This window comes from Rhinolophus hipposideros (genome assembly GCF_964194185.1).
Source record: "Rhinolophus hipposideros genome assembly, chromosome: 10".
NCBI lineage: Eukaryota > Metazoa > Chordata > Mammalia > Chiroptera > Rhinolophidae > Rhinolophus > Rhinolophus hipposideros.
Window position 1 is genome coordinate 40,505,334 of NC_138056.1, and position 13,132 is coordinate 40,518,465.

At 50.4% G+C, this 13,132-nt stretch overlaps 1 protein-coding gene across 1 annotated transcript in view; it reads left to right on the forward strand.

Annotated features, from left to right (window-relative positions):
* The window catches only part of GALNT18 (polypeptide N-acetylgalactosaminyltransferase 18), a 323,682-nt gene that overhangs the window by 299,727 nt on the left and 10,823 nt on the right, over positions 1-13,132 (forward strand). The window contains exon 10 of the mRNA XM_081062141.1: positions 10,312-10,476. Coding sequence (XP_080918267.1) covers positions 10,312-10,476 — 165 coding nt within the window. The remainder of the gene's footprint in view (positions 1-10,311; positions 10,477-13,132) is intronic.

A 13,132-nucleotide genomic window follows, 5' to 3' on the forward strand; every position in this document is an offset into this window, starting at 1 on the left:
CATGGTCTCGCTCCCGGGCTGCCTCGTTTCTGTGTTTCATGTTTTAAATTACTGTGAGGAAAGAGCCTTTACAGCGCCACTCTTACCAATGGGCAGGTAGAGTCACAGAATCTAGCCTCTTGGGGCCGTTCTCAGAGATGGGTCTCTGTTAGACCTTGAAGGCCAAGGGCAATGATACCTCCTCCTGGCCCTTCCCAGCTGCCTGCCCTAATCCCTGGCTCTGCACCCTCTCATCTTGTTCTGACAGCAGCACACATCTGTGCACATCCTTCTTCCCCAGGACAAGCCTAGTTGTTCGTCTGCTGGGGCCTGACCCACTCGCCTGCCCATCTCCAGTGCTTGGGCCTCCTCTGTGGTCTGTCCCTCGGCAGCGTGTTTCTGCCTGAAGTGGCCTTCATTTGCAGCTTCTGCCTGTGTCACAGCACACTGCTGGAGAGACCGACCCAGGCAGGCACCTGTGTCAGGCAGCCAGGCTGGTCTCAGGTGCAGAAAGAGAGCAGGAGGAACGGGAGGGGCAGCCACAGAGGTAAAACCTGGATGAGGGCTAAGGCCCAGGCTGGGGCAGTTGGTAAGCACTGCTCCCTGGAGACAGACACAGGAAGCTGCAGAGCAGGAGGGTTCAGCTGCAACCCCATGCTAGGGCCCCTGCTCTTTGTCTGATCCTGGACCATGCCAATCTTACGTCTCCATAACTCAAGCTTCCTCTGCAGCTTTCAGCTTCTCCACTTATACCCAAATGCTGGGTAATGCTCACGTACTCAGCCCCCAGGTTCACTAGCTTGTCACCCACTGAAGAAAGCATATTGGCATGCAAATGAGGGAGGTATTTCCTTATCTTATAAAAGAAAAAGTCAGACATTTACAAACTGCAATACTTTATTATTAAGTGATTTGCTTTGTTGTAATGAGTAAACCCTATACACACATGACATCTACATTCACCTGTGGATAAGGGTCACTGGGGCTACTTAATGAACCTTTTTGCCTCATCCTCTTTAGTGTTCTGGAAACGTGTCCTGTATGTTTTGTATTAGTCAAGACTCTTGGTTGCAAGTGACAAAATCCCAACTCAAGCCACCTTAAATGCAAAAGAAATTTTACCATCCCATGTAAATGACAAGCCCATGTCTAGTTCTCAGTTCAGGCGGGGCAGTATCCAGGGCTTGAATGTAGCTTGCCTAACTTTCTCCCTCTCTATCTCTCTCTCTCTTCCTCTCCCCCCCACCCCCGCCACCCCCAGGCCCTTTTGACTCTGCTTCCCTTCATGTGGAAACTCACCTTCTCTTATAGTTAAGGGGATAGGGGCTTCCCTGATTTACCTTAGGAAGAAGGCAGCAGGTAGCTCTGGGCTTGGAGCCTTCCAGCTTGATCCCACAAACAGAAAATCCCAGGAAGGACTTTCATTGGCTCAGACAGGGTCACATGGTTATCCTGGAACTAGTGCCTGAGCCAACCTGTGAAGCATGCCTGTCCTTATGGGCCAGGGTGAGACAAGATGCTGTTACAAGAAAGCAAATGAAACTCTTAAGCATCAAGAATCCTTCAGCCATCTTCTCTGATTTGTCTCTGATCCCTCACTGGTAATTCACTCCTGCTCAACCCTAAGTTTCCATGCAGGAAGCCCAGCGTGACCCCTATCACCTGGCTCTCTCCTGGGGCAGAGGAGCTCACAGTGAAACACTAGGCCCAGGGTACACCAGGAACTCAGAATGACACAGGAAGAGAAGACATAGCAAGGTGGGGAATTAGGGTTGCTGATCCTTCTGGTTTGGCTGCAAACAACCCCGCAGTCAGGGATAGGAAGATGGCTGACACCTGTGCTGTGGGCACAAGGCCTGAAATTAAACAAGGAAGCACACAGACAGACAGCTATGAATATAAGGCAAACTTCCTACCCCAGGAAGAGTGTTGAGCCGCTGCTTCCCAGGCTGCCGGTTTCAGGTGCACAGTGGGAGGCAGAAATCAGGCATAACTTAGCCTTCTCTATTCAGTGTTCTGTTCAAAGACAGCTCCTTGGTCCAAAGCTCTGCTTTCTTCCTTCCACCCTGCAGGCCCACAACTGAACTCCCCCAGACAGGCCTGCACAAGTGGCCTGCATCACTTCTAGGCCAAGCTTGCTTTCCAAGCCCCTGGAATGTTTTTGACTCAAAAGACTTTGAGAATCCCTCAGATGTGCTAGTAAGAGGGAGGACAGTTGATGTGAGTCACAACTCCCTGCTGCCACGAGGGTGCTGTCCAAACTCTTCCGCCCCCAAGTGACTTTTCCAGCCTTATCTCCTCCCCGCACTCCACCGTCCTCCCATCCCCCCATAGTCTGCTCTAAGATTGGCCATGAGGCTGTGCTCTTCACCCTTCAGCATGGCTGTCTCTCCACCAGGCTGAGAGCTTCCTGAGGGAGGGCATGTCTGGCTCCTTTCTGCACCCCAATGCCCAGCTCCTGTCTGTACTTTACAGAGCACAAAGAAGTGTTTGCCGAATTAAACGGGACCAACTACTGACCCTGGCCTATAAACCTCTTCCCCCAAACCTGGGGGGTGCATGTGCTTAGTCTCCTCTGTTCCCCTCCATTAGGGAAATGGGCTCACAAGGGGGAGCTCTGAGCTAGGGACCTTGCTCTCCACAATTCTGCTCCTTCGCGGTTACAGCAAGCAGCATGTTACCAACACTCTGTCTACCTGGTTCAATGATTAGTGAACATCAGATCGTTTTGGAAATGACTCTTCATTCCTGATTTAGCACCAGTGTCCTGCAGCCCTCAGCATGGTAACTAACCGCTGTGTCGCGGGGTTAATGACCAGTAACTGAATCCTTAAAGCAGCCCGCCCTGTCTGCAGAGGGGCCAGTAGTAGCTCATTCTTGGTAAAGAGGACAGAGAACCCATTTCTAGCACATATGATGGATGTCACAGGCACCACTTTACATTGAAATTTAATAAAGCAAGGCTCTGCTCCTTCTCGCCCCCACCCACGCAGGCACCCTGCCTGCTGTTTCCATGAGTCCTTACGCACAGGCCTCCTGGCCAGGCAGACTTGGCGCCGGGCCACAAAGATGAGGGCAATTGACACAGAGCAGCTGGACCAGCAGTCCCCTCTCTCCTGGGTGTTCTCCTGCCCTCCTAAGGACACCTCTGTCCCTGCCTGCTTTCTTGCCTGGTGGTTCCTGTAGCCAGACTAGAAGCTATCCATATTTCAGTCCTCACAACTGCATTTTACAGGTCAGGAAACTGAAGCTCAAGGTGGCTTGTCAGCCAGGAATGAGGGTGGAGACCCCGCTGACTTAGAAGCCCGGGTTCTCTCTATCCCAGCAGGCCACCTATCTCCTAGACCAGTGGCTCTCAGATGTTCACCTCCATCAGACTTACCTGGAGGGCTTGTTAAAACACAGGTTTTTGGACCCTATTTTCAGAGTTCAGGTGTGAGGTGGGTGCGAAAATGTTCATTTCTAACGAGTTCCCAGATGGTGCTAGGACCATATTTTGAGAGCTATTGTTATAAACAGTGGTGCTTTCCAACCTCTTGGCCTCATAAAAACAATGCTCCTGCAGTAGGGACCCAGGTGCTCCCACAATGAGGGGGAGGCTTGGAATCCAGGAGGTGGTAGGTGCTGTCTGTACATTTCCGTCTAGTTTCCAACATTGGCTGCACATTGGCGTCACCTGGAATAAATGCCCATGTCTAAGCCCCGCCCCATAAGATTGTGATTTATGGTTTTTAAGGCTTTCCAGATGATTCTAATGTGCAGCCAAGGTGGAGACCACGGCCTTAGCCTGACTGCTTTTAGGACGGTGTCCTTTTCATACCTCTGTACTTCCCCATTTCATTGGCTTGCTGGTATTTCTTTGCTGATCTTCCTTCCTTTCCAAGGTCCAGCGCACATGCCCTGCTCCAGAAAGCCCACTCCAGGGCAGTGGCCCAGCCCACAGGTTGGCTCTCCCTTCAATGATCTTTGCCAGGGACCCCGGTTCGACACTTTGTAATCACCTCATTGTGTGTGATTTTCAACTCCTAGACTGTGTCATTCCCTGGTGTGGCCCCCTCACTTCTGCAGGAGCAGGGCTCTTAATGCTTTGTTGGGCTGTAACAATCCTCTAGAATACACGTGCCTTCTGAGTATCCAGAGAAATGACCACAAGGATGCTGGCCCAGCTTGGGTCACTTTTCCTGTGAAAGCCCCTGCAAGTAGGGTTGTTTCTCCCCTGTGGTCTGTTCTGAAACCTTGTGTAAACAGTATCCCGCTGTGACTCTCCCCCTTTCGCCTCCCTTACCACTTGCCAGGCTGAGGAGTCTTTCAGCCAAAGACCACCACGCTGCTGCCCCATGCTCTACAGAGCGTCTCTAAATGTCTCTAAGATGCCTCCCTCTTCAAGGGCCCCCACTCTGATAGGTCGGTAGTGTTGCCAAGGAAATATCACTTAATGGAAGAAACAACGTTGCTCAAAATCCACATGCCCACTGTTTGGAGGAGAACTGGTGCCTTAGTTGTACCTTGAAAAGTTTCTATTATTAGGTAGTTGAACCAATCTCACTTTGTTCCACGTTGCTCATTTGTCTGGGAGGCCCTCCTCCCCTCTCCCTCTGCCCACCCCATGAGTCTTTGATCTCAGTCTCTGCTCAGCTTGGGGACAGCTCCAGAATTTCCATAGAGTCTAAGATATCGTGAAGTAGTTATGGAAGTCTGGATAGAATGATTGGAAACAATGTAAATTGGTCATATTAAAGAATGCCAGGGAGTGGAGGTTGGAGACAGGAAGTTAAAGCTACTCATCCAAGTATTCACAAATTCCGGTTGGTGGAACATAAGCTAATGAAGGTTGACTAAGCCTTAACATCCCCCTCTTGGATGAATGCCTTGTTGTAGGGCAGCGGTTTTCACACTTTTTAATAAATTCTTCATAACCTTTTGTTCAAACAAAATGTTATATGAAAGCCAAATACAAGAAAGACAAAAGAAGATCTTCCTTGACTGGGCTGGGAGAGGGCCCTAGGACCCCACCTGCCAGGCCCCATCCTCCCAGACCTGCCTCTTCTCAGGAGCCCCTGAACCCCTTCTTGGAGCTCCCAGAGCTTGGACAATTCAGTGGAAATGGCTCTGGTAGTTTCACTGCTGTTTCCGAAGGATGAGTTCAGGACAGTTCTCAGAGAGTTGATCTCCTGTCCCTGAGCCAGCCTGAGCTGGTTTGGGGTGGCTTGGAGGTGGTGCCAGAGCTCCAGCCCAGGCTGGAGAAGGCCGTCTCGGTTGCTTGACCTAGGGAGTGGAATGAAGGCCCTGAACTGCCAAGAGCTCAGTCTTCCCTGGAACCTCCCCTTAGGCAGGGAGGGGAGAGGGCAGCTGCTCACGTGCGCACCCTGGAGAGATTTTTTAAAACCTTCTTAGCCTCAATTTTCTCTCCTTAAACCTGGAAGGTGACCACATACGGAAAGTACCTAGTAGAGAACCTGGTGTACATAAAAAATAGGTTTGTTTTCCTCTTGCCCTTCCCTTCCTGAGGCAGCTTCACCAGCAATAGCAGTTTCTGTCAGCGAGGTGATGTTTGATTCATGTGGAAGGGTGGAAGGTGGATCTTCTGGAAGGCCATACTGCCTCTGAGAGAGGCAGGGCCCACCTCCATGCCTTCCAGGAAGAGAAGGGATTTTGAGGACACCTGTGTCCTGCAGGGCCCTTGCTTGTAGGGGCTATGAAGTAACAGAGCAAGGCGAACCTCCGGCCCTGGGGGTCTTTGCCTGGCCTTGGCTCTGTGGCCCTGAGAGCAGGAGTGTGTACCCAGGGGTGCTGTGAGCCCCTGCTGACTGTCCAGTTTAGCTATTAGTCATTACTCCGCCCCCAGCCTGAGGGAGAGGCAAATACCCCTGGTGTGAGACCCACAGTCGGATGTGTTTGTTCTTTCACCTTGCCTTGCCCGTGATTTTTCTCTTTCTCTTGCAAGCACCAGAATGAAAGCCCAAGCTGGGCTTTGCAGCCGTGCTGAGCTGTATGGGGCTGTGTGGGGAATGAGCTGAATCAGTCCTTTGCAGTTGACAAGGAGCTGTGTTGTCAGGGTGCCGTTTCTACACCCCGGGGGTTTGTAAACTATCCACAGACAGGACAGCTCGCCCTCCGCCTCTGAGTGAGTTACAGGAGGGACGTTTCTGTCTTAGTACTTTGTACCGTCTGCTGTTATGGCTCTTTTAGCTCCTGCCAGCCCTCTGCTGCCCCCTTAGTCCAGGCCCCCTCAGGGCTCAAAGGAATAACAGTGGAAGCTTCCAACCCAGGCTCTGGTCTCTCCCTGTCCCGCCCCTGGACCTAGAATTACCTGAGGGGAGTAAATGAGTGAGGTGAGAGGTCACAGGTGTGGCTCTAGAGTCACTGCCTCAGTGTGAATCTCAGCTATTATTCTCCTAACTACACAACGCTGGGCAAGTAACTTAATTTCTCTGTGTCTCAGTCTCCTCGCCTACAAGGTGGGGTAATAGTAACACCTGTGCCAGAGAATTATTCTTAGGACTCAGTGGGATAAAACATGTAAATCATTCCACATCTGGCATATAGTGAGAGCTGAAACTATTTCAGCTTTTATTATTAGCAGTCTAAGGCAGAGGTTCTCAGCCTCAGCACTGCTGACAGTAATTCTCTGCTATGAGGGGCTGTCCTGTGCATTGGGGGATATCCAGCAGCGTCCCTGACCTCTACCCCAGGTGCAGTAGCAGCCTGTCCCCTGCCCCCACATGACAACCCAAAATGTCTCCAGTCATTGTCAAGTCTTCCCTGATTGGCGAAACTGTGCCCCCCACCCCCCATTGAGAACCACAGTTCTAAATTGTTTCTTCCTTGAACCTTCCAGGCTCCCCTTTGCTCAGAAAGCATAGCTGTGCTTGCTGGGCCTCAGGCACTAAAGTGGGGCATCTTGTATGGAACAGTTTCCCCTCTTTTGTGTTCAGGCCATCTGTCGATTCCATCCATTACTGGCTGGGCTTCTGAGGTGTCCCAGCGATGCCTCGCGAGAGTCCTCTTTGCTGAATCTCCCTGTCATCTGCCAGTTTTGTGTTTACACCACTCACGGTGTACTTTGTGGTTGGCTTTTTAAATAACAAACAACTGTCTGTTCCTATTATGATTTTCCCAGACTCTGGAGCAATAAACAGCTCTGATGACAGCTATACCAGGTAGTAAGTGCACACATTGCTCACGCATCTCCCCCAAGCACTTCAGAGCAGCTGAATGGACAAAACTGATTTCAACTATTACCTGGGTGGCCACTTGTGTCTATGGAGCCTGCCCTGGAGACAAGAGCCAGGCCTTGAGGACAGGGATGAAGGAAGGGGTGGGGGTGGCTGGCTCCCTGACTGTCCCTGTCTTGCACCCCCACTCCTGAGCCTCGGGAAATCTGGGTCCCGGCACACAAGGTGATTAAGAGCTACACTCTGTCTTGAGGAAAGAGTGTGGGCGTGCAAACCAAGGGCAGAAACAGCTGTGCACCATTGGGAGGAAACCCAGGTGGCAGGCTGAGGCCCCACATGTTTGCACATTCAGGGAAAGCTTTCTGGAGGTGCTGAGTGTTCATTTCTGTTTTTTCAGAGGAGTAAGAGTCGGGGTAGGCGAGTGAAAGAAGCAGAGACAATTCTTATATGAGTGTGATTAGGGCCATTACTTCCTGAACACGTTTGTTTCTGCAACTTGGCTGTCGGTTCCTTCAGGACAGGAACCATGGCTTTCTCATCTCTGTATCCTCAGAACCCAACTTAGAGGTTATTTGTTGTTGGATAGATGGACCAATGGATGGATGAGATACCTAACCACATGTATTTAATTTCCTAAACTTACCAGTTATCAAATTCCCCAATTCCAATTAGCTGGAAGCTGCAGCAGGTCATCAGCTTTCCTTGGTGGTCAACCGGAAATCCAGGCCACACAACGGATGCTCTCAGGATTCTGATGAGAAGCCCACTTCTTACCCGATTTAAGTGTTGAATAGGCTCCCCTGACCTGTGTTCTGGTTACATTTCCACACTGAAGCTGGGCACTCTACACTTGGCCTCTGCTGAGAACTTTGGTCGCTATGATCCTCACCTCTGTTATGAGAAGGGTCAGCAACCTTTAGTAGTTGTCACATCTATTTTCGTGGATGCGCCAAACCTGATAACTTGTAAGATTACCTTAGAGAGCAGAGCCTCGCTGTAATGAGTGTGTCCCACTGGTCCCTCCAGACCCACTCTTTATCCTTTTCCTTCCGTCCTGCGAGGCTGACTTTATGGAATACTTCAGTGGGCTCCCAGGTTCTCTGGCTTCCAGCTGGGTTCCCCAGTGGGCTGACCCAGTAGAAAAACAGGGTGGAGTGGGGTGGGGTGGGGGGACCACCACTCACCGTTACCCTCCACCCTTCCTCCTTGGGTCTTCTCACAAGCCAACCTTCTCTACATAACTTTTCTCTTACAGGTCTGGTAACTGCTGTCTCCTCTCATCCCTTTGGGCCTAGGAGTGGTAACAGCTCCATGTTACTCTCCTCAGGGATGCCCTTACACTCCACCCACACCACTGAGAATTGTGTCTTTATTACATCCTCAGCAGACTCCCTTATATTGAGTGTACCATCTATTCCCTGCTGAGGTTTTGACTGATACCCTGGCCTGAGTCTCTTTTTAGGTCTGACGTGACCCTGCCTGTCTCTCCACCTCCTCCCTGGACTTCCGAATGTCAGGGAGGATATGTCTCTGAAGGGCCACCCCTTGCTTACGCTCCTCACCTGCCCTGCCCTTCTCACCCACGGCCCCTCTGACGCCCTGCACCCATGTTGTAAAAGTCCTTGTCAACCTCTTCTTTTCCTAAAGAAATACTTCATTTTGCCATTTGGAATGAATCAAAAATGTTCACCAATGAGAATTTTTGAATAGATCAAGACAATAAGAGGGCCCGCCTTGAATTCTAACCTACAGCAAAGAAATGTGGTATCTCGATTTGCCCAGAGGTCTCATCATGGGGGTGCGGGGGAGTTAATTCCTATAGGAATGTGAAGAAGAGAGCTCACAGGAGCCTGTACTGCCCACTCGGAGCCCTCGTTGGGACTAAAAACTCTGAGGCGTAGGCCTAGTCGTGTGGCTTTTCTCTACACCAGGGCCAGCAAACTACAGCCCACGGGACAGCCCCTGGTTTTGTAGATAAAGCATGGCTGGAACACAGCCATTCATTTATGTATTGTCTATGGCTGTGTTCATGCTCCGGCAGCAGATTTGGGTTGATAGCGACTGTATGGCCCTCTGTGCAAAGAGCAGTTAACACAGCAGTGACTGCTCTCCTTTGAAAGCCCTGCTTACAGTGTTGGCTCTTGACTGGCGTCTGGGAACTTGGATTTCAGAAGTGTTCCCACCATTCCCACACTGATAAGAGCGGCTCACTGTGCTATAAACAGTATGGTTTATGCTAAAACCTGCTTTCCTTCTGGAAATCCGGAATTTTGGTACATGCCAGGCAGAGGCCCCCTACATGACAAGCTCCCAGTAAAAACCCTGGGTGCTTGGTCTCTAACACACTTCCCTGGTAGACAGCACTTCACACAGGTTGTCTCAGCTCTTTGCTGGGGGAATCTGGCGCATTCCCTGCAATCACTGGGAGAGGACACTTGGACGCCTGTTTCCCCAGCCTTTGTCCCACGAGCCTTTTCCCTTTGCTGATTTGATTTGTATCCTTTTCCTATAACAAATCACATCGATGATTACAACTATATGCTGAGTCCTGTGAGTCCTAGCGAATCATCGCACCTGGCGGTGGTCTTGGCGAGCTCCCAACACACCTGCAAAGCCAAGAATATTTGCTCTCTGGCCCTTTAAGAAACAGTTTGCCCAGCCCCTCCTCCCCAGTCTTCGTAGGGATGGAAGTTACCTGTTACAGGCTCATCTGCCATCCCACAGGACTCTGAACACGCTGAGGGCGTGGCCTGGGTCTTTTGCTCTTTGGCTACTGACCACATTCAGTGTCTTGCACAAAGTATTTACAGAGGGAGGCAGTCAGCAAGCCTGTAAACAATGGAGTCAAGAAGTATTTCTTTAAACTGTGGGTGGTGAAATCAATTTAAAAGGTTTCGACCAATGTTTTTCAATGAAAGAATAAAATACAAAATAGAGTGTGTTGCGTACAGGAAGGCTAAGTTTCATTTCTTAAAAGATTTGTTTCAGTCATACCTGTGGCCATCGGCAGTCCCGGATCATAACATAAACGGTTTCTTCTTGTCCTCTGCAGTAAGAAATACGTGAAAGCCCCAGGATGATGATCTCTGCCCCGTGCTTGGGCAGAAGCCCCACTTACCCTGCATCTCAGCATTAACCCCATTCTTCCCGCCCCCAGAATGTGTACTACACGAGCAGCCAGCAGATCCATGTGGGCGTCCTGAGCCCCACTGTGGACGACGACGACAACCGGTGCCTGGTGGACGTCAACAGTCGGCCACGGCTCATCGAGTGCAGTTACGCCAAAGCCAAGAGAATGAAGCTGCACTGGCAGTTCTCTCAGGTAGCAGAGCCCCCAGGAAGAGCCTGGAGCCTGGGGAAAGGGGCCCCGGGGCCAGGGAGGGTGTGGGAGGAGAGGGGCGCTGTGGCAATAGGGAGCTTGGCACTCCAGGCCAATGCTCCGGATTTAGTGAGCACTTACGATGTGCAGGGGTTTTCACAGATGCAAGCTCATTGACTCCTACTACTGGCTCCCAGGGAGGTTATTATTGTTGTTATTGTCATTGTTGTCTCACCGTTTTATTTAATTTTTAGATGTAAGGAAACGGGCTCAGAGCAGGGAGTCACCTGCACAGTTACACAGGAAGGGGCAGGGCTGGGATTGAAACCTGGGTCGCTCTCACTTTTCGGCCCCCACATTTCTTCTGCACAAGCCCCCTCTCAGGAGACAAAGCCCCAGTCTCCCAGGTACAGACAGTGCTGGGTGGTCTCTGGTCTGTGACCCCCTCTGTCTTCCTCTCAGTAGGGGTCACGGTAGGGGACGAAGTTTCCACACAGGTTAGTGTCTTGGAGCCATTTTGTGAAGGGCAGTCTGTTTCAGCTTATGGGGAGAGGAGGAAGGGGAGAGGACCAGGGCTGTCCTGGAATAGCTCCTGGAGGTCATGGCCCAGCTAGGTACCTGCCACTCTGGGGACTTCGTGTCACCGGGTATGAGTGTTCTTGGACTCAAGTAACCTCCCTGGCCCCTTCAGACGCCTTGCTCCTCCAAGGAGCTCCAGAATCACCAGGGAAATAGAACTCCCTCTGTCTGTGGAGCCTCAGCTTCTCTATATCCAACGTTGTGCAGTTTGATGTTAATAAGCATAGCAGCTCCATCTCAAAGATGACAAAAATGAAATTAAATCATGGCCCAAGAGCGATAGAGCCAGAGTTCCAGCAGACTGGCTGAATCTGAACCTGGGCTGCTTCAGTATCCCAGGCCCACAGGCAGGCCCCTCTGCCTCCTTTCCAGCAGTCAGAGACAGACAGCCTCCCCACACGTGCCCCAAGGTCGTGGGTTGGGGTGACTCAGCTCCATCTCCTATGCAGACCTCAAGGCTTTGGTGCCCCTAATTGGCCTTATCTCATCTCTCCACCCCTGACTGCACTAAAATGGGTGTTCTCGCAGCAAAGACACCCCCAAACCCAGCTCCTTCCTTCCCTCATCTCAACACATGGCTTTGAACAGGCAGCCCCACATGATACCTACGTGAAGGGACACGGTGACCACAAAGCAGGCCATGTTGGCACGTGGAGCCCTGGGGACTGGGCAGCCATCAGCCACTCACCTGTCTGCATCCATCTAATTAAAACTCCCAGAGTGCTTTGGCAGCCACATCTTTGATCCTTCTATGAAGAGAACTGTGTGGAAATAATATTTTTAAATCCTTATTCGCAAACCCCGAGCAGCCACTCTTCCTTGATATTTTAAAAATTAACAAATGTGAAATTTTCATTTAATGCAAAAATGATCAATGTGTATCAAGCAACCTGGAATCTGTCCCTAAGCCCACATTGGTTAAGAGCTACTGTTGACAAGGCCAGAGGAAGCTGGGAGCCTCTTAAATGATTAGAGTCATGTGCTTGGGCTAATTTTCTTGCAACAGGTTTTAATCTTTGTAGATTACCTGGGGATTCTACCAAGTAGAATGTTCTGGTACAGAAGTTGGGCTGAAAGGAGCTTTTACTAGTGCATTTCACATCTCCTTTCCAGTTTCATATTCTGTATTATTTACTCTCCTGAGGGCTGCATTTAAACTCCACAGACACTCAGGCTGAATTAATTTCCAAATAAGCTAGTGCGATTCTTCCAGGTTCTCCTACAAAGAAGACAGGCATTTGCATACCTTAGTGTTCCATCTCATACCCTGATTTTCTGTTTAACAAATAAAATGCCTTTTCTCTGACCCTTGCAAGCTCTTCTGAATTTCCAGTGCTTCAGGATGAATCAGGACAGCGTTAGATTCTGACACTGAGAAACCATGTTTGATGAAAACATCTCTTGGCAACGCTGATGTTCAGGCTTCCAATGAGCAATTTTGCGATAATGAACATTCTTTCCTTCAGTCATTCATCAAGCATTCATGGAGCATGGGGGTTGGGCAGGAGGGATGCAGATATGAATCAGACACAGCCTCTTCCCTAGAGGAGCTCATGGGCATGTAAACACACAACAAAACTGGATGATGAGAGCAAACATGAGAAGGGTATAGTGTTCGGGAAGCCCAGAGCAACGGGCTCTGTCTGCAGAACGCGGGAACATGCGAGGCTTGTTTGATCTGGATCTTAAAAGTTTTAGGACAGTTCCCAGGTGTGGGAAGGGAGAACCTTCCATGTAGGTGCTCAGCCTGGGCAAAGGCAAGAAAAAGCAGTGCACACTTGAGGAATGGAAATCCAATGTTGGCGTAGGTAGAATTTAGAATTTTCAGTGGGGCACAAGAGAGATGAGATTTGAGTCCGTTTGAGCAAATAATGGTGGTGGTTGAAAGCCACGCCAGGAAGTAGGGACTTCACTTGAAAAGCAAAAGGAGGAACTAGGGGAGCTTCTCAAGCAGTGGATTGCTGTAATGGGGTCTTAGTCCCTCTGGCAGCAGAGTGTGGTGGATTGGAAGAAAAGAGGCTGCCCATAGGGAAGCAAGTTAGGGAGAGAAGGAGTGACTTGTTTGCCACGGAGATGTGGA